Below are 21,738 nucleotides of genomic sequence, written 5' to 3'. Positions count from 1 at the left end.
GAATTTGTATATAGTTTCGTATATTATGTTAATATGGTGTTGTTCTTATCTGCAATATGATGACAAAAGCATGCCCGTATCAAGGAATAGGAACCTAGGCCGGCGCCTAGAGCCCCCAACAAAAAGGGTCCCAAAATTGTTGTATTTTTCAATTAATATTACAAAAAAAACTAATTAACCATGAAATATTATGAAAAAATATTCGCAATATCTTAATGTATTTACGATGTATATTAATACTAGCTTAATTGTGAACATGTTTCTCATATGTATTAAAAACACACAATGCATTACAAAAATATTAAAAAGAATCCGTGGGAAAATAAAGAAGTGCTGAAATAAAATAAAATTAGATGCCCATAAATATTCATAAGATTATAACTAATACCTAAGATTATGAGTAAACATAATTTTTAAAAGTTTTGTGTGTAAACTCCAATTACCGTGTTGTATATTTATGCAAAAAAATAATTTTTTTAATTAGTATTGTGTTTGTGCTCAAGTAAATAAATTAATTTATCTTTTTATTTCCACTCGTTTTTATATATTGAGTTCGACAGTACACCAAAATGAAAATATTGTCACAGGGTATACCTATTACTGATAATATTTGTAACAATTTGTCAATCGATCTCATTGTTTTCTCATTGTTTGTTGCAGATGAACAATGCCTTTGAAAAGCTACTTAACCCCGTTGTTGATCCTCAAGCTGGTCATGAAGATGTTGTTGTAGTTGGGATGAGATTACTGGTGACTATAGATGAAGCTGGGAGGCCTTATGGTGAAAACGTCGGAAATCTTGCTACTCATGTTGGGAAGCTTGTACGAGCACAAATCCCTCTTAAGTTTACAGATTGAATAATAGTTCCCAGGTTTTCAAAGATTCAATCTGGGATGGTTTGAGGGTGAATTTTGATGGGCACTGATCTATTCAATCTATAGTGTTATAACTTTACCATGTTTCTAACTTCTCTGTTTTGTTTATTCAGCTTAAGTTTACATTCGGCGTGCCATCATGTTTTTTCCGCCCCAAAGTTGAAACTAGTTATTTACAAAAATTTAGGACATACAAGTGCAAGTTAAGAAAGACACTCAAAGGAAAAGTTACCGCTGAAGATATATTGAGCGTAAAACCTTGAGGGTGTCACCCTCCCTTTTGGAAAGGTTTTGTTGAGAACGAACGCAAACCTGGTTTTTCAGAAAAACGAGCCAAGTATAAAGAAAATTGCGTGAGAAAATCAGTAAGACACGGACTTTCCTATGCACAAAAATGTTATAATCTTGTAAGTATTGTGTTCAATAACTCTTCTTGACAAATTAAATTAAGTTGGTGTTGCCACATAAACTTATAATCTTTTGTTTTTTTACAAATGTATGACTATAACAATTGAAAGATGGAGTCATTATTGATGGGCGTCCTGAAAGTTGGATGGAGGGCCGGAAAGGAAACGTTTGAGCCATACGTCTTAGTGTTGTTGAAAAATATATGAGTATATTTGTGTGTTAAGTGGTTTTCCTAATACTATGTATAGTTATGGATGGTGTTTCTAAGGTTTCGCTTGTAATTTTTGCAGGAACAAGTGAAGGTCACCCATGAGAAGAGAAATATGCTTTCCAAAGATGGTGTCTTATCTGGAACAAACTTTGAGAATGATGCGATTACTGATGTGTTTGGCCTTGATAAAGGAAAATGTTATTTTCGTGCCTACGCTTCATATTTGTCAAAGAGCCAAGCTACAACATCAACATTTGCAGTGACAGTGAATGCAAGTAAAGAAAACTCAAGCGAAGGACCGAGGGAGGACAATGTGTTGGTCGTCAATATTAATAAGCTAGAAAAGGTGAGTTTTACTTTATATTATCAGATCTCAATTAATACCAAACCATCTGAATTATGTTGGCATGTTAATATACATTGTTTGATGAATGACACTGGATTGTAAAAATGTAAAATAAAAAACTAAATGTTTGAAGAACTAGAACCATTATAACCTTGTTCCGTTGTTCTCTTTTCTTCTACAATCAACCTTTGTTGCATCCATCAAGCTTCAATATCTCACTACCTGCAAAACTGCTATGTAGTTGCTCTTGCCGTCTCCCAACTTCTTGGAAATGAAGACAACTACCGTAAATCTTGAAGTTCATCATCAAAAGTAAATAATTGATTTAAACCTCCAAATATATGCTGAAATCGCTTCGCATTCTTACATCTTTAGCTATTAAATAGTTGTTCACACAACATAATTTTTCCCGAGGCTGATGAATTTTGATACAACTTTTGAGTGTAACCATATAAGACTTCGTGCTAGTAACGTATATTTGTTGTACGTTATTATAAACTTTCTCCGTTAGACATATACCGATCACCACTACACACTTGCGATCAAGAACTAACCATTCTTAGCCTCTGAGTGCTCCCTTTTTCGCGACTTAATCTAATGGAACACCATGGTCTTTCTCATATAAATAGTCTTCCATTTAAAACTTTCAAAACACAAAGTTCTTCCTACTGAAAACTTTAACCACATGCACCGTACTTTTTATTTTATTATCACCCATAACTGCCACTTCAATTGTACCTAAACCTAACACTCTCATACCAATTATCAAGAATTTGGTCTCGTTACAAAAGGACTTGCCACGACACAATTACTTTAGAGATTCTGACAAATGCGAAAATACTAAGATCTTTGAATATTATGATGAATAATAAGTAAACCAACGATAATCAACAATAACAAATGAAAAAAATGAATCAAACTCATAGTACACAAGATTTACAGTGGTTGAACAATATATACGTGTATATATTGTCTATGTCCACTTTAATCCACGCCAACTCGAATTTCTATGAAGAAACGATTACAACGTGTCGTGTGACTCCCAACATATATTTGGTTACACTGCGACAATTACTCGAGACAATTACCTCTTCTATTGTACCTCACCAATTTGCACTCACCACAAAACGCTAGCTTTTATCCTAAAAGCGATTACAATTTTTTTTAATATTTCTTATTTTTCGCTCTTTTAATCGTTACTTTATCTTTCTACGAGGCCTAATACATATAAATTTATATTTATATAGGTTATTACAAACTTCGGCCACCAGAAATCTTCGCCGGTTTGGAAACCCCTTCCTAAAATATGACTAGCCTAAAGTAGGAAATAAAAGACCCAGAACAGTTCGCAAATTCAGGTCTAGTTTGCAAACCCCTCCCAATTCACGAATTCGGATCCGTAAGGTTTGCAAATTGGATTGGAAATCAGGTCGAGAACAAAAATAAGTCTTCAAGAATCAATATTATTAACAATTGTCTTACCGGATCCTAGATAGGAATTCGTGGATTCATTCGCACCGTCGTTCAACTGAAAGTCCGAAGAGTACGTGTGTTTTCTCAGCTTCCCGGATAATTCGTGTATTTTACGTTCCGTCTTGAAATTCGTCATTGTATCGGACCATTAATATGGATGATACACTTAATCCCAACACTCCTTTCACTTTTAAGCCCATCACTCGTTAGCCTTCAACCTTTAAGTTTTTCTATATTTCCAAAAACTATAACCAACCAAAAAGTATAACCAGGAAATCATCAAACATCCACAAATTTATGTTTGAAGGTAATTTAATATGTGGTAAATTTTGAGTGTCAGACTCACATTAGTAAAACAAATTATACACATGCATATTATGTTCTGAATTACCAGTGAATCACAAATCGTTGACCGATAACAAATTCAATTATAGAAAATCTAATAATACGTGTATGTTTGCGGTCTCGAGCGTTCCCCCGTACCCCAAATTGCTAACTAGATGCCAGATGTCTCAAATACACTGTGTTTCCTTCAAAGGATTACTGGTATGTAGAAAATCTGATATCAAAGACTTAATGAAAGAACACAAATACTTCTCTTAATCTTTATTTAATTCAAACTCACGGCTTAACAACCTATTTATATGTTTACAAACTTGACTCTCAAGCTATAAACACTTTCCTAACTTAATCAAAATATAACAAAGACTCTTCCAGAATATTCTCACGAAAACAAACTCTAAAACCAGTAATACTTGCATCCCAAGTTTACTTCTAAATATCGTACCATCGTATCAACCAAACAAGTTGATCCATGCACTGTGTCAACAACTCTTGTTGACCCACTCAAACTCTGTCAACTCTCACAGTTGATTCCTATCAACTGTATCAACAGTACTTGTTGATCCTTAGTGTAATCTTCACATTATCTTGGTTTAACCTTCAATATCCTCCCTTAAACCAAGATACTCTTTACCAATCATTCATAGCTTTCCGCGCAAGTAATGAAAGTGTTAGACTTCAAAGACTTGGTGAAAATATCTGTGACTTGCTCTTCACTTTCACAAAACAGCTATCTCCTTGTTACTGACAAGCTCTCTGATGTAATGAAACTTAATATCAATGTGATTACTTCTTCCATGAAGCACAAGATTCTTAGTTAATGAAACTGTATACTTGTTATCACAAATTATTGTTGTTGGTGTCTTCTGTTCTTGAAACAATGACTTCAACATCATTCTCAACCACACAGGTTGTGTAGCACAGTTGCTAGCAGCTATATATTCAGCTTCTGTTGTAGACAAAGAAACAACTTGTTGCTTCTTTGATGACCAAGAGAAAAAACCAGTTCCTAACTGAAATCCATAACCTGATGTGCTCTTTCTTCCTTTAGCATCACCAGCCCAATCATTATCAGTAAATCCAACCAATTTTGAATCTTTTGAAACATTATAGAGAATTCCCAAGCTAGTTGTTCCTCTAACATATTTCAGAATACGTTTTGCATCTTATAAATGTGATTGTCTAGGTTCTTCCATGAACTTAATAACCAATCCAACTGCATACATGATATGAGGTCTTGTAGCAGTCAAATATCTCAGACATCCAACAATACCTTTAAAGTCTGTTGAATTCACAAGTTCTCCTGACCCTTCTCTTGTCAACTTCAATCTCTCCTCTACTGGTGTTAAGATTGGATTACGATTATCCATCTTGAAACGCTTTAGTATTCCTTCTGCATATCTTTGCTGATTGATAAAAATTCCTCTTTCAGTTTGTTGTACTTTTATGCCAAGAAAATATGACATTAAACCAAGATCTGTCATCTCAAACTCCTTCACCATATCCTCCCTGAATTCATTGATAATCTCAGGACTATTTCCAGTGAAAATAAGATCATCTACATACTATAATATGATTTCCAAGAGTATCAACTTTCAAATATAAAGTATTCTCATGTGGACACCTTGTAAACCCCTTCTTAATGAAATAAGAATCTATTTTTGTATACCAATCTCTTAGTGCTTGTTTCAAACCATACAAGGCTTTGTTTAGCTTGTATACTTCATTCTCCTCCCTTCCATAATGTAACCTGCTGGTTGTTCAACATAAACTTCTTCTTCCAAAACTCCATTCAAGAATGCTGACTTAACATCTATCGGAAAAATCTTCCAATACTTTTGTGCAGCTAAAACAATTATCATTCTTACTGTATCAAATCTTACAACTGGTGCAAATACTTCTGAGTAATCTACACCTTGTCTTTGTCTATATCCCTTAGCAACTAACCTTGCTTTCAGTCTATCTACTTCACCATTTGATTTGTATTTTGTTTTATAAACCCACTTAACACCAATAGGTTTCTTTCCTAGTGGAAGTTTTGTCAATTCCCATGTGTCATTCTTTTAAACTGACTTCAGTTCTTCATTCATGGCTTGAATCCAACCTTGTTCTTTAGATGCTTCTTCATAAGTTACAAGAACACCATCTCTAAACAATGCAAAGTTCACTACGTCCTCATTAATGTCTTCATCATCTCTTGATATTACATAATCATTCAACCTAGCAAGTATAACATATTTCTTCTTGGTCTTGTAGTTTCTTGTTGTGGTATTGCTTCTGTTCTTGCCTCTTCATGATGTTCTTCAAAATTTTCTTGAATCTGCACTTCTTCTTCAACTATAATTGGAACTGTTCTGACAACAGTAGGTGGATCAACATTCCTTGTTGACTCAGAATTTGGATCAACATTGTTTGTTGATCTAGGATTCCAATTCCATTGTGAATCTTCATCAAAGATCACATCTCTGCTTGTAATTACTTTTCCTGTTTCTTGATCAAACAATTTATATCCTTTGGTTACTCAGTTATAACCAACAAGAATACACTTTTCACTCTTTTCATCCAACTTTTTTCTAAGTTCTTTAGGTACATGTGCATATGCAATGCACCCAAAAACTTTCAGATGTCTTACACTTGGTCTTGAACCTATCCAAGCTTCTCCTGGTGTCATATTATTCAAAGAGATATTTTGTAAAAGGGTCGTAACTTTTTGGTCAAAGGTCTGGATCGTAGAAAATGCACTTGATGCACTAGGTAGGGTCTTAGACTAACAGAGACTGTCAATTCAACTGTTAGTTGACTTTTAAAATGTGGTCAAGTTAACTTTGTTAGTTACCGTGTGAAATACTGTTGGCTCGTGTCGGAGCTGGACGTTCTGAGAAATCAAAAACAACACAAATGAATAGATGTAAGTACTCAAAAACATGACAGTTACATGCCTAATTAAAAGCCTATAAATACCCTCATCTTTATGACCTTTAATTACACCATTTATGAACCAATTGAATCACTAAGCCAAGTGAGCAACACACTTATATTCAATCAAGTTCAGTAACCAAAAGAAAATAAAAAATGGTTGGAAGCTCTCAAAAGAACCAACATAACGAAAACCAATTCACACTGGCGTTTTGTTTCTACAATAGTTATTCTTCTACTCTTCAAAAATGTTATAAATACAAAATTAAAGATCCCATTTTTGTGATCCTATCAGAGTATGCAAAACCCGATTCAATATCCACATAGCTAGCGCGTAGGTCTCATAGCTATATACTGAGTGATCCTGAGGTCGAGAGTTCGAGCCTCTCTCGCCCCAACATTTTTGTTGATATTCAAAAAGGTGTTGGAGCCCAGTTTGTTGCTAGGTTACCAACCAAAAGCTTTGTATAATGATTAATTCAATGTTTTATTAATTACAAAATATCCACATTATATTGGAGTTATATCTAAACAAGAGTTCATGGTGAATGAAGTCACCTACTTAGATTCCTCTCTCCAGCTAACCTTCCATTTCACTGAGACATTTCCACAAACACGTTAACTGAATTGAATTAACCATAAAAACATCCAGAAATAAGTCCCATGATTAATTTAATTTACAGAATAAATTCCAAATCCAGTGAGAAATACATGCCCTTGAAATCAATCATTGTTGATAAAAAGATTCAACAAAACAAATCAATTTTTCACTAACAAAAAAATTTATGCTTCCATTTATGAATAATTAACAATGAGAGACCCAAAAATCTTTCCGCTGTTGAGAATATACTATCACAAAAATGAATAAATCCCATAGATCTCCAAATGAAATGACATATTATTCCAATCAAGAACCAAATCAAAAGTGACATTACAAAAACGTTATGCTTATTATCAGTGTAAGGAGTCTAAGTTCTTGCAATACCCATCTCAAGCTCAAGTAATAAATGAATTATAATTAGGTGGTTGCTACTACCCCGTGCTTCTTCGATTTCAAAGAAGAAATAGGCTGAGGGGAAAGTATTTACCCTCTTAAAAATATGTGTTTGTAAATAAATGATTAAGTTATAAAAAGGGTCGGATTACTTGTTCCGTTAAGTTTTTAACTAGTGTTAGTGTACCATGTCATTTATCCACTTCTTAAGGGAATTTTGGTAAATAAATTAACGGTCAAAGTCAGTTTACTACCCTAGTACACTAAGTGAATGTTTTACGACCCTGACCCTAATTTGACTAAAAAGTTACGATCCTTTTACAAAATATCTCTTATTCAAACTATTTGTAGGGCATCCGTTAAGTAAGTATACTGCTGTGTCAACTGCATATTCCCAGAAATTCTTTGGTAAATTTTTTGTTTTTCTTATAGTTCTTGCCATCTCCATTATAGTTTTATTCTTTCTCTCTGCAACTCCATTCTGTTGTGGTGTATATCTTGCGGTTAATTGATGTTTGATACCATGTTCTTCCATGAAACTATCAACTATATCATACTCTTTTCCGCTATCAGTTCTTTATATCTTGATGCTCTTACCAATCTGTTTCTCAGCATATGTTTTAAAACTTCTAAAAGCATGAAAAACATCACTCTTTTGTTTAAGTAAATATACCCATGCTTTTTTACTAAAATCATCAATGAAAGTTATGAAATAGTTATTACCTCCATGTGATGTAACTTCTATAGGACCACACAAGTCACTATGAATGATCTCCAACTGTTGTTCAGCTCTTCTAACTTTGTTAACTGGAAGTGGATCTCTATGCTGCTTTCCAAAGATACAATTCTCACATCTTTGTTCTGGAAGTTCAATGAAAGGTAACCCTGACACCATCTCCTTCTCTGCCAACGTTTGTAAACTGTTGAAGTTCACATGTCCCATTCTCTTATGCCATAACCAAGAATCATTATGCACACTACTGTTGTAGCAACTTTCCGTTTGATGTGGAGTATTCAAAGGAAATAATCTGTTTTTGGTCATCTGTACTTTTGCTATCAACCTTCTTCTTCTATCTCTGATGAAACAAAAACCATTGTAAATATTCATAGAATATTAACGAAGAGAAAATACGCCAACATGCTGACCATGACAAGAACCGGCACGTCCTGCCAGACCCTTGAATGCATGAGATGAAGCAATCAAGATAAGATATCTTTAATGGCAACTGCAAGATGAAACTTAGCTTATATAAAGACAACTTTCTTTATTGATGTTTAGAAAATCTCTCAAAACTAAACACAAGCTCTAATCTTGCTCATATGATCAACCACAACTTTGGTGATCATATATATATAGAACTATGAATTTCTTTTCCTAGTCCTATTACCTTATTACATGTCTTTCCTTTTCTTAGAACTAGATGAATTCTAATTCCCTTAGGATTACATCAATTTCCTAATCTTGTCCTAACCAGCTTGTTAGTGACTTTTATGTTGAAGTTTAACCAACAATCTTGTACTCTTGTATCTAAGCCTCATGCCAACAAATTCATTTAGAAAGGCATACATTTCGGGAAGAAATCTATACATCCATAAATGGGACTTGCCTGTATCGAGGAACTTCCCTCTGTGGTGCCACAACCCCCGTCTGTCTATTAACAGTCTGCTGCTGAATACTCTCTATTCGCAATAATGTTACAGGTAAGTTTTTTACTTCTTGCTTGCAGACATCACATGTCCTGTTACCCTTTATACTGAACCACTTCACTGCACATTCTTGGTGGGCTAGTGCAAGTTCACCTCTGCAGCTACACTCCAATTTAAGAGTTTCACCCCCCTTCATTGAGTTCGACAAAACAAATTCTGCACACTGCTTCTTCTTCAGGAATATCTTCAGTTGCTTCTTCAGTCGCTGCATATATGTAAACCATAAGAGATAACCTAGAAATTAAGCCTACCTAAAACAAAGTTAGACGCCAAATATCACATGACAGTATTAAACAAAATATTTGGCGTCTAACTTGATGAAAAGAAATTAGCTAATCACCAGTGGCCGCTGCAGCAATGTCATCTGGCGATCCTCCATCAACCATTACAGGACGAGGAGTTGAAATTACACGAATCAGACCTCCTGATGAATCCATTCTCCTTAAAGTTGCCATCGTTTTGACATTAACAGGAACTGAAAAGGAGCGTGATATATGCTTCTGATCTGCTTGTTTCTGTGAAACAAATGCCCCTTTTCAGTAAGTCTAGGGCTTGTATTCTCTAAAGTGAGTGTGCATGTGCGTGAGTGTGAGAAAGAGAGAGGGGCACTTACAGGAAAATCAGAATGATCTTGGAGATGTCTTCCCTGTAAAGATTCGACGCCTGAGTTTGCAACAGGTGTTACTGGCATAGAGTTTGTGCCTTTAGCCATTGATGAGGAGAACACCTTAGTCAGAGAAAATGATCTTGAGGTAGAAGGCTTGTCGACTGGACCAACTGACAATTCTGTCTCTGGAACAAGAAGAACGGTCTTCTCTCCTTCCTGAGACAAAGTTTTTGTCCTAAGACTGCGTTGGGGAAGCAAATTTTTAACAGATGCTTTGTAATACAATACCCACTGCTTGCAGAATTTCAAGAGCAAAATTAAGAAGCATGCTGTTGATTCCTCGCCATCGATCCAACCAACCTGGTGGACCAATAAAATTCATAAGCAAAGTAACCTTGTTTGCATACAACCAAGGGAAGACGAATTAAATCTCAGTTAATTAGAATTTGGAAATGAAAGATCCAAAGAAACGCATATAAACAAGATGGCATTTTATATAAAGACAAAGAGAGGGAGAGAAAAGGGACCTGTTGGTAATTCTAGAAGAAGAGATGACTTCCTATCGAGCAAATCTGCTTCTTCTTCTCCATCAAATTAGTTAAGACATCCGGAACACCCTCGTCTCTTTGGATGAAATCAACTTTGAGTTCTTCAAGAAACGTGAGGGACTTCTTAAGATCATAGGGTATTGACTCCTTATTCTTCAGTTTGTCGCAGTTCCAGATTGTTAATTCCCGGAGAGAAGTACATAATCGTAAATCCGGTAGAGATGTTAAAGCAGGACAATCTTCTAGACACAGTGAACGAATAGAACTCTTGTCGTTGTTGTTTCGATTATCACCATCATCACTAAAACCTTGAAAATTTGAGCAATTCAGAATTACAAGGGACCGAAGAGAAGTGCATAATCGTAAATCAGGAAGAGATGTTAAAGCAGGACAATCTTTTAGCAACAGTAAACGAATCGAACTGTTGTTGTTGTTTCGATTATCACCATCATCACGAAAACCTTGAAAATTTGAGCAACACCTAATTTCAAGGGACCAAAAATTCGGAGTACTGCGTTGGAGTAGTGCGCCCAATGGTGGTAAATATATTAGATCTGGAGAATCCCATATTTCAATGGATGTGAGAGAGGGCAGACATCCTTCTCCTCCCCCTCTATTCAGTAATGAGTTTACTGCATTATCATTGGTACCCCATAATCTCAATGACTCCAGAGAAGAAAACGAAATTATTGGTATGGTTTTCAATCGTTTACAGTTTGTGATATCGATCGTCTCAAGAGAAGGAAAACAAGAAGAAGAAGAAAGAGGAGGAGCAACCCATTCTTCTAAGTTTTCCAATCCCCAAATATCCAAATAAACTAAGGAAGGGAATAATGAGGATCTCTTTGCAGTATCACTACTACTGCTTTCTTCTTCTTCTCTGTTTTCTTGTTGATAATAGAATTCTTCTCCCAGACACTTGATTGATTTCATTCTGAAGATCCCAAGATACCTAAGAAATTGGAGCATGCCCAGAGCTGGAAGCTGCTCACAATTATTGATATCTCTCATAATTATTTTCACCAAATTCGGAAGGAAGTTAGATAATGAACACCCCATCATCCACTTTGGAAGGTTTAAACCTGAGAATCTATATATATGCAAATGCTTCAAATTTGAGTGAGGCTGGAGACCCTCCAACACCGCAGTATCTTTTACACTTCTACTACTCCGTACTTGGTCATCATCACCACCTGTGGAACCCCATTCCAGATGTAATTCTCGAAGATGTTGCTTGTCCTTTAACTTTGCTGTTTCTCCATCTTCTATTCCACCTCTCACATTTTCAAGTTTTCTGATCTCTAACACCCGAAGGGAGTTTAAGCCTGCTAACTCTTCAATGCCTCCGTAACTCTTATTACTGGGACTTCCACAGATCTCATTTTCATTTCTAGCATTGTAATTCAATGTTTCAAGGCAAGTGAGCCTTTCTATACCTCTAGGCATTACATCATCTTTTCTAGAGTGAGCAAAAATTCTCAATTTCGGCCAATTCTTAATTTCCTTTGGAAGCTTACAGTACTCTCCTAATTCCACAATCTCCAAATTGCAGAGGTTGCTAATGCATGATTCAGGCAATTCTTGGATGGAAGAATAACTCAAATCAAGACACCTCAATCGTGTCAGTGCTCCTAGCTCACTTGGTAAGGCATCTAAAGTGCTACACCAATCGAACCTCAACGTCCTTAAACTGGTGATATAAGTGATTGAATCCGGTAACTTTGAGATTTTTGTTCTTGAAAGATCAAGGAAACTCAGATGTTCCAAGGACCCAATATTTTCGGGTATAGATTTAATATCCGAAAACGAGATATCAAGATGCCTCAAACTCTTCAAAGATCCAATCTTATTTAGAAGACAGCTAGGAACGTTTCTGCAGAATTTCAGTATGAGTGTTTGCAGATTGTAAGAATGATTTAAAGATACCTCAGGAGATAAATCCATGTCTGAGAGGTCAAGGTACCTCAGATGTTTCAGCTTAGAAATCGATGAAGCAGACATGCTCCTAGAAGAGAGTGTGCATGCACTCCAGCCACCGAGAGGACATAGTATGCGTAAACGCCTACATTGAAAGAAAGAACTGACATGCGAATTCTTTGGTTCAAGAGCAACAATTGTACGCAGTTTCACAGCATTTGATAATACTGTAGGAGATGCCAAACTTTGTCCTCTATCAATTAGCAGTTGTAAGCGTCGAACTTCTGAAACATCTTCCTTGTCATCTCTTACCTTGGCAATTCTAAATTCATTAGGATCTACAACACTCGTTGCAAGATCATGCACCAAATCATGCATCTTACATGTCTTAATGTCTCCCGACAGATGATGCTTCTGCACATCCTGGAAGAACGAACTCCACACCAAATACTCAAAATATTCATTACCAATATCTTCAAGAGATATACTTTCTCCTCCACTTGATGACAAAAGGAATCCTTCTGCCATCCATAATCGAATTAACATTTCTCTATTTATTTCCCAGTCTTTCGGGAAAATACAGCAGTATGAAAAACATTGTTTCAGAGGAGGCGATAAATTATCATAGCTCAGTTTTAATATTGAAATGACTTTTTCATGTTCAGTTGTACCTCGCATACGATCAGCGATGTCGTCTACGATTGACTGCCAATAGCTTTCATCTCTTCTTGAACGCAATAAACTTCCAAGTGAATTCGCCACAAGGGGTAAGCCATCACATTTCCTTGCTATCTCAGTTCCAATATCTGTCATTTTCTTTGTCAGCACTGCTCCACCTTGGGACAATACTTTCTTCTTGATAATGGACCAACAAACATCATCCGGTAATTTGTTCAAAGAGTAATATGTACCCCCAGCAGCGGATGCAACATTCTGGCTTCGTGTAGTGACTAATATTTTGCTGCCCAAGCCGCCACAAACAAGAAAACTTTTCAGTTTATCCCAATCTCCGACATCCTCATTCCACACGTCGTCGAGCACTAGAAAATATTTCTTACCAAGCAAATTTTCCTTGACTTGTTTTGCCAATACGTCGACATTGGATGGATCCTCACATTTTCGTCCAGTGATGGACTCGATGATATCTCTTAAAATCTTAAAGATGTCAAAAGGATCAGAGACACAAACCCAAGCTCTTGGCTCAAAGTTTCTCACCATGGAGTCATCTTTATAGACCATTTGAGCCACTGTAGTCTTACCCAGACCCCCCATGCCCACAATAGATAAAGTGGATACGTTGTGCTGTTGGGTAGAAATCTCCGATGATGATGACGGCACAGATGGCGACGGCTTCTCGATCAATAAGTTAATTATGTATGATTTTGCACCTTCCCTGCCTAGAAGTAACGAATCATCTACATCCGATGTAGTTAACCGGTTGCGTTTTTTTATAAGCTCTTTATTCTGATTTTCTTGTGCACTTCCGGTATTTTGGAAGCGAAACCTTTGACTGTTTTTGTGAATTTCATCCAACTTTTGATTGATGGCTCGAATATTACGGGCCATCTTGAAACGAAAAAAAAGTGGGTTGGAGGATGAAACAAGAGCTTGTACCCTGTGCTTATTAGAACGCATGGTTTCGTAAATGAACTCATCCATAACGTCGTCTGCATCATAAACAACATCTTTCAGCCTTCTCAACCAAAGTCTCACAGCCTCATCATTCACCTGCTTCCTCTCGGCATCAGACATTAGAGCTTGAATTGACTCTAAGGTTTCCTTGAGCTTTCTCAAGTCGTCTTTGACACCCCATGACGAAGAAATCTGTTGAGCAATAACAGGTAGTACCTTCTTAATGATTTCAGTGACCCCGTTAACAAGAATTCCTTCCGCGGCCATTATGAGAAATTTCAAGCAGATGGAGAAACAATGAAGAAGAAATGAATGAAGATGATGGTGTTTCTTGAGAGAAATTTGAAAGTGTGGAGAGCAGAACTATGAATGTGGAATAAAATGAGTCTTCAATGGCTACTCTGTCGACTCTCCTCCACTCATTTGTGATCACCTCTTTCCTCCATAAAAGCATACAGTGATTTCTATAACATTATTGGCTAGCCGGTGCCAGTATACCCCAGCAATTACTACTTGACACCCCCAACTTTTCTAAAAGTAGATGCGTCTTTGTTACGTCGGTTCCATTCAATTGACCAAAATGAATAATTGTTGAACGTAAAGAGAGATTTCTACTATTTGCTGTGTCAAAATTATTTTTAATATTTGTTGGTAAAAAATAAAAATTTACTACACCCTCGCCTTATTCTTTGTGTTCTATTACAACAAATGAAGGGTTACAACTTATAGGTCTATAACAAAAATTAGAATCTTGATGACTACAAAGAATAGTAAAATCAGAATGAAAAAGAATACTCAAAAGTGCTTCGGATTGTTAGAGGGGGAAAAAACTAAGCTTCTGCTGGTGGAAAACGGCGCCGAATTTGCAGATACCCAACATGCTGACCATGACAAGAACCGGCACGCCTGCCAGACCTATCTCCCCAAGAGCCACAACTGATGGCAAAAGCAAAATCAATCCCTTGGTTTCATAGCCCAAAGGGACAGTCGCTCCAGAAAAAGATGCTCCTGCAACTGATTATCTAGTGGATGTTGCAAACTTAACTCAGTGTCGCTTGATCAAATTTGACTAAGGATGTCATTTCTTATCATAAAATGTTTAGAATTAAATGATGAGCTTTTAAGCTGTCATGTGTGCGGGTGAGAATTAATTCACCTAAACCTATCTCTTAGAGTGGGTAAATAGAATATATGTCAGAATTAAAAGCTACATAAATGCATGTCGCAAAAATTAAAAATGAGAACATGGCGTATGATGGGAAAAGAGAAGTAACCATGAGCAGCAGCAATGGACGACATGGTAGCAACCTCCACTGCAGCAGAAGAAGATACTCCTTTCCCTTCCGGCACAGCAGAAGACACCTGCAAGACCACACTGATAAAAATCGAAGAGCAGGAATTCATACGCGATCATGCATAACCGTATCAGCTAGCATCAAATATATTCTCCTCCTTTCTAAACAAGTAATAACAAGATGACATCTAGCTGAAAAGTGAAAACAAATACAAGTCGTATACTATTTCATTAATTAGAGAGAGAGAAAAAATTGACATGGAGTTTACTAGTCACGGTCCATGGAGGAAAATAAGAATTATGTTAATCTACATATCCCATGTAACAAGTAACCCATGAATTCTGAACTTGAGGGAGTGATTTACCAATATACTGATGCCATCGTCAAACCGTACACCCAATTCAGTCATCAAAACAAGAACAGTCCCTGCAACATATGCTGCCCACCTATACCAAGACTCGTATTAACAAAAAAAAGTATTTATAGGAGGAACACAAAAATATCCACAGACATGGAGGAAAGAAAGAAAAAACAAGGATGACCCACTTCTGTGAAGGATCTTTGGCAAAGAATCTGTTGGCCGCTTCATAAGAAACTGGCTGCTCACCATCCATAAAATCAGATAAGTCCATGTCAAAAGTTGGTCCACGATTGCTCAATTCTGACCCATATGAAACCTGCATTGGTCGAATTTTGTAACGATAAAATGTTAATTAGTTTTAATTCAGTATTATGAACATATACATTGTGCTATCAAGAAACATTGTTTAGAATAATGGTAGTGATCAGGATCATAACTCGTGATATTGTTACAACAGAAGTAAGACGTGAGAACATTTTTCGTTTTAATCTTTTGGGATATGTTGAGGAAAATTAGACAACAAAATAAGAACTTATTTCGTTTGCAATGATACAAAGAATATTGATCAACTAGGCTGATGACATACAATTTGCAGCACAGGAGTGGACTGCCCTTTTGCAAGTTGCCGAGCTTGGGCATGCTTCCAGAGTTTCTGCTTGCTTGGATGACTTCTCTGGATGGCAACATGGCAAGCTTCTCTAATGGGCATCTATATAAGCGAAATAAAATCAGCAATGAGATTTATAATTCAGAGTAAGAAAACATAAAAGAAAACAGAGTAAAAGATAACACTACATTCTCAACCCCAAACTAAGAAATAAATTCTACTATTAAGGATTCTGCAAGAAAGCCCCTCGGTTCGGCTCCCACCTTCTCCAAGTAGAGGTTTTATTCCCTTTTCATGCTTTATTCTTATACGGAGTTAAGATGACTTTCCATATGACGTGAAAGATGGTTTGTTTGTTTTTTTCCTGATGAAAGAAGACCCCTACGACAATAATAAATTTCAACATAAGCACTAAATCACTAATTACCTGCAATACAAGGCTTCCTGAATAGTCTGCAATTCCTCCCATGACATCCAATCTCCCAGGTGCTCTGGCAACAAATATCTCATCCTGCATGAGCCATAAAAAATATGATGTTATGCCTACGAAACTTCCTTCCATGAATGAATTAACTTTCAATCTCAATTATATAAATGGGATTTGCCGTCAACAAAAAAGATTAGTTGAATATTAAGTAAAGAATAACATTTAGTATTACGACAAGGAATCCATAACTTGTTAATCCTATGTTTCATATGGGTGCTTCCTTCTGCAGTGACTAACCAATCACAAAAGAAACAACACATGATAATTAAAGCATTGGATACGACCTCCCAGTTAAAAAGACCAGCAGCTGCAATTTGCTCTCGCATTTTATGCTTCTCGGTACTGTGTCGAGAATCATGTTCAACATCCAGCTCTGCCAAACTCCTGAAGAAATTTATTGTGTCCGAAAGACCATGATGATCTCCATGAAGAATCTCAAATTCTTCAACGCATCTAGCACAGAAACAGGAAGACAGACATGTACGTAAATACAAAACTAAAAAGCACAAACAGATCAAGTGAGGATTAATGCCAGTCAAACTCACGATTTTTCGGAAGAGCTTTTCTGATTCAACTCAGCACTCGACAATGAGTTGCGCAAACCTAGTTCATGTTCAGCAACAGAATACCACTCTGGAATATCTGCATCTCTACCAGGTGCTCGTTGTAATTGATACCCGAGGACTATGGCATCACTCAATCTGCTGGCCCCGCTAAACTACATTTTGCACAAACGAAAAAAGGATATTAAGATCACATCTTCTTGGGTAAGGAAAGATGGTCCAGATGTAATTTAATGATTGATCACATTGGTGGGTGTAACTGATCTCGAACAAGTCTTTTTCCAGAAATAGACGAGATTACAAATATTCAAAACTGTAAATGCATGATTCTGTTACAAATTACAAATTTAAATTAAGACAGACAAACTAGATTTACCTTTTGCGGAGTATTATTCTTTCCAAAAGCCATATCCTGTAGTATGCGGGCAGTCACCTGAATTATCAACAAGGCCACTATCAGCTATAACAACTAAAAAATTTAGGTAAATACTAAATATCATTCAGATGAGAATACATTGGTGACAACTTGGAGTCCGAGATACATCAACTAAAAAACGATGATCGAGCAAATTGCAAATTAATTTCTAAACACGGATTTTATCAAAAGGCTGTATGAACAGAGACAAACTAATTGCACGCTGAAGGTAATAGCAAGGATAGCAAAGATTACCTTGCCACCATCAACCCCTCCTTCATAGCAGGGTTTCAAACTAATTGCACGCTGAAGGTAAGGTGCCCAGCGTCCTGTGAGCAAATCCCTCCTAATCATTTCAACGCCGTTTTGGTAATACTATTTTGAAAAAGAAAAAAGAAAAAAAAGATCAGGTCAACCACACAAACTCACATATCCCAACTATTATAGTAATAAATGGGTAAAGAGCTAAAGTATCAGCTATGGACTTGTATACCTCAAGCATATTTCTAACGAACGGTTCTTCATTAAAGAAGTCTCTCCGTACAAATACGAAAGGCAACTTGTATGACAGAGCCTCACTTACTGTTCCATTCCCAATCTTTCCTGAAACAGAATATAACTAAGTATCTGATTTTATTATCAGACTAACAGAAACGAAAAACTTAAATTTTCAACGAAACTTAATCCAATACCGATCATACAGTCACATGCTGCCATCACATCTGGTGTGTATACATCTCTTTTGAGCTTTATAAAATTTGGAGGAAGTTCCTGATTTGGAATAGATTATTATTCTGCTATAATTCAAGTCCGGAAAAATATTTGCCTGCCTAAAACAGATCAAGGGGATAGTTCTGCAAACAAAAGTACCAGACAGAGCCAACCAGGCGGTAAATACTCCTCCTTTAGCGTCCAACCTGCAGGCTGCTAGCAAGAAAAAAGTTTAAATAATACGAAATGATAGAATCATAGAAGCTGCAAGGACCAAAACACGAACAACGTAATGATTTATCACCTGTCCACCAAAGTTGAAAATAACTAGCTTAACATCCTCCCCTATTTCAAGCTCTTTCCTAACCTGCACCGAAGGAACATTATCAAGAGATGCAAGATGCAATAGGCCAACATGATTGATGAATGTTTAGATCACTACCTCCGCTCTTGATTTACGTTGCTCCCTCACAACAAGCGGTACATCAATAACATCACGAAAGGCAGGCACTGCAAAATCGAAGCTTAACTTTATACGCCAGCTACAAAAATATTGAAGAGAAAATGAATGCGAAGAAATCATTAAAATGAGATGTAAACCAACATACTCGGGCAGTATCCTGGAAGGCGGATTAGAAGATCGCAGTGAGAATAATCCTCTGCTATCTGTACCAAAGGCCAATAAATAAAACAGACTTAATGTGCTTCATCCTCAGCTACTCTATCTCATAAGTACTTGCACATTCAATTTCAGGATTTATCTGTACAGTTACAAATAGAAAGAGAGAGAGGCACTTCCCCCAAAACTATCTGTACAGTTAGCTTTAGTGCGTAATGAATCACCTGCCAAACTATTGAACGATGGTGATGTCCAGCAGCCATCACATACTCAGCGTAGATAAAATCCCAACTGCACCGGTGTAAACAAAGCGTGAAGAGATCATTTATACAAACTAAATGAGAGGAAATATAATTAACAGGTCTATGATTGTGTTGTTTGTGTAATCCCCATTTTTCCGGATTCAATTTCCGATCACCTGGAAATAATTCAAGTCCCAAATCAAAAGGAATGGTGAATTGACTTGGTCATGAAAAACATACAAGTCACTGTAACACTCAGTCATTCAAGTCATCAAAGCAACAGCCATCATGTGACCATTGTCTCATAGCCGTAACTCTAATATGGATGTGCTCGATATTGTCTTCATAGAGGTACATGACAAAAGAATAATTTATAAAATCGTTTGTTGTGTCCTTCATGTTACCGCCCCTAAGAAACAGTCTAGGTGATCCAACCAAATTAAATACATATAGTAATAACCGGTACTAAAAAGTCACCTGAAATTGGTGACACAAGCAGAGCGAATTCCAGCATCATCCGCTGCTCGACATGCAATAGGAACAACATCCGACACCTATTTCCAAAAAGCAGCAAAGAACCCATGTTCAAGCAACATAGGAATGTAAACTCATATTCAAGAAGGTATGCACTATAGAAACACTCATGTTGTTATGCAACAAGGAGCAGATGCAAAATTTGACATTGCTAATCTTTTGGAACAAAATAAATAAAGACCATCCACGTACCACTAAATCAGCATTGATTGAGGTAAGCCACTCTATTTCTGTTGCCAAAATAGAATCCCGGGGTACAACTGCAGTCTGCGAATACTACATTATCCAACAAACAGAGACGATAGAGTAGTCAAGAACATAGGAAAACAAAAGGTGAAAAATACAAAGTAAGTTATACATATGGCAATAGCAATCATAAGCAGATCAGGCAGCAACAAAATTCACGTGATTAACAGCAACTACATTCTAATCATACTTCTGAACTCACTCAAGCATTTTATTTGTACCTTCTCTAACGAAGCCAGGGGATCCACTGACAATGCATCTGCTTGAACAGCTCCACAATCTAACAAGACCTTACGAATGAAGAGTCTTTCAGATTTAATTTCAGAAGTGAAAACAAAATCTGGAGCACCAGTGACCACATAGACATCATGCCCAGCTGCAATAAGATGTCGAACAACCAAATTTCAATAACATTCCACATTTCCGTTTCACAAACCAAACAAATTCCATCCGAAGTTGGTAATAAATCTCAACAATAACCTTAAACTACATTTGTTCACCATCCAAAGCCATTACTAAACAAGATTATTCTGGTCAGTCTATGTGACGTTCTTGCTTTCTTTCTTTCAATTTCTGAGATCAATATCCACAAAATTTCAATACCAAATCATAACCTACTTCCTATTAATCAATCAAAACCTCTAAATTAACTCGAAAACCATTGTAATCTCAAAATCCACTGATTATCAAACAGAAATGCTAAAATAAGAAGAAATTGAAACCAAAATCTCTCACATTATGCGATAAAAACGAGATCAAAAGAGTGAGATAAGTACCTCAACTGCACGAGTAGCGTGACCAAATCCATGACCAGTAATGTAATAAGCAAAAACAAGATGTTTCTGCGGAGGAGGAGGAGATTCGTTACTATTATCTTCATCATTCGCCATTCGGTAAAATCAAGAAGAAAAATCAACAACAAGATCGATTGATTCTGAGGAAGTAGAAGAAATGTGATTAGAAGAATAATGAAGACGAGCAGATATTCTGAGTGAAGAATCTAAGACGAAGTGCAGATTATTATTCAAGTAAAGGAGGATCCTTATTCTGATTTTGAATCCAAAATATTTTCTTCTTCATGTTTTCTTTGGAGATTCATTTTTTTATTAAATTCACTAATTTTGGTACAGGAGGACCAAATGAAGAATAACTTTTTTACCCCTAAAAGTTAGGCGTACAAATGTCGAGTCCGTGAAGGGATAATTAGCTATTTCCACCCAATATTTCATGGAAGAAAATTTACTCAGCATTCCACCATTTTTTATTATAAAAAATGATTATAAGAACACTTGAGAAATGAAAATTTTGCATGATTATGGTGTTGTTAAATCAAAAATACTCCGCAGTGTATCCCAACTGGATTGCCGTCTAAAAGAATTTCTGTCAAGTCCGACTAGTTTATGTCCTATCTTCATCTTTATATTTATTCTTTAGAGTGTCTGACATGGAGAACTGAAAACAGAAGAGAAAATTTGACGAACACAAGTTGCATTTCATTTTCACCATTATATAATTGACTGTTAAAATGAATCTACATAATGGTGGTCAGTCCAAACCAGAGTGATCCAGGCAAGTGCGATGACTCCAATATTCCCCACATCACCTTTTACAAAATCATAATTATACAGGGCCGTCTTGTTCTTCCAAATAGGAAGGCTGGAACTATTAATGTCGTTGTAAT

The 21,738-nt window shown here is 36.4% G+C and overlaps 2 protein-coding genes across 6 annotated transcripts; both read right to left on the bottom strand.

Moving 5' to 3' along the window:
* Window positions 1-10,103: 10,103 nt before the first annotated feature.
* LOC113312249 (putative disease resistance protein RGA4) lies at window positions 10,104-14,393 on the bottom strand. The gene is made up of 2 exons (XM_026561009.1): window positions 10,408-14,393; window positions 10,104-10,240 (listed from the first exon to the last, which is right to left on the bottom strand). The coding sequence occupies exon 1, from the start codon at window positions 14,242-14,244 to the stop codon at window positions 10,420-10,422; it is 3,825 nt and encodes a 1,274-aa protein (XP_026416794.1). The 5' UTR covers window positions 14,245-14,393; the 3' UTR covers window positions 10,104-10,240; window positions 10,408-10,419.
* Window positions 14,394-14,600: 207 nt separating this feature from the next.
* LOC113312224 (L-arabinokinase-like) lies at window positions 14,601-21,163 on the bottom strand. Of its 5 annotated transcripts, none has more exons than XM_026561001.1 (21): window positions 20,834-21,163; window positions 20,279-20,455; window positions 20,004-20,087; window positions 19,755-19,831; window positions 19,260-19,326; window positions 19,025-19,082; window positions 18,859-18,926; window positions 18,721-18,783; window positions 18,576-18,632; window positions 18,398-18,476; window positions 18,199-18,308; window positions 17,961-18,080; window positions 17,667-17,723; window positions 17,273-17,445; window positions 17,012-17,180; window positions 16,668-16,751; window positions 16,220-16,342; window positions 15,819-15,949; window positions 15,637-15,718; window positions 15,252-15,352; window positions 14,601-14,999 (listed from the first exon to the last, which is right to left on the bottom strand). In XM_026561001.1, coding segments are annotated over exons 1-21 (1,995 nt in total). In that variant the 5' UTR covers window positions 20,948-21,163; the 3' UTR covers window positions 14,601-14,998. The 5 variants fall into 5 exon arrangements, with proteins under 5 accessions (XP_026416786.1, XP_026416776.1, XP_026416780.1 ...); XM_026560991.1 differs by having other exon boundaries at window positions 15,252-15,339; XM_026560995.1 differs by having other exon boundaries at window positions 14,601-15,352.
* Between the last annotated feature and the right edge of the window lie 575 nt (window positions 21,164-21,738).

Source organism: Papaver somniferum, chromosome 1 (genome assembly GCF_003573695.1).
Source record: "Papaver somniferum cultivar HN1 chromosome 1, ASM357369v1, whole genome shotgun sequence".
NCBI classification, from domain to species: domain Eukaryota; kingdom Viridiplantae; phylum Streptophyta; class Magnoliopsida; order Ranunculales; family Papaveraceae; genus Papaver; species Papaver somniferum.
Note: the sequence above shows the minus strand (reverse complement) of the source record. Positions and strands in the feature narration are given on the sequence as shown.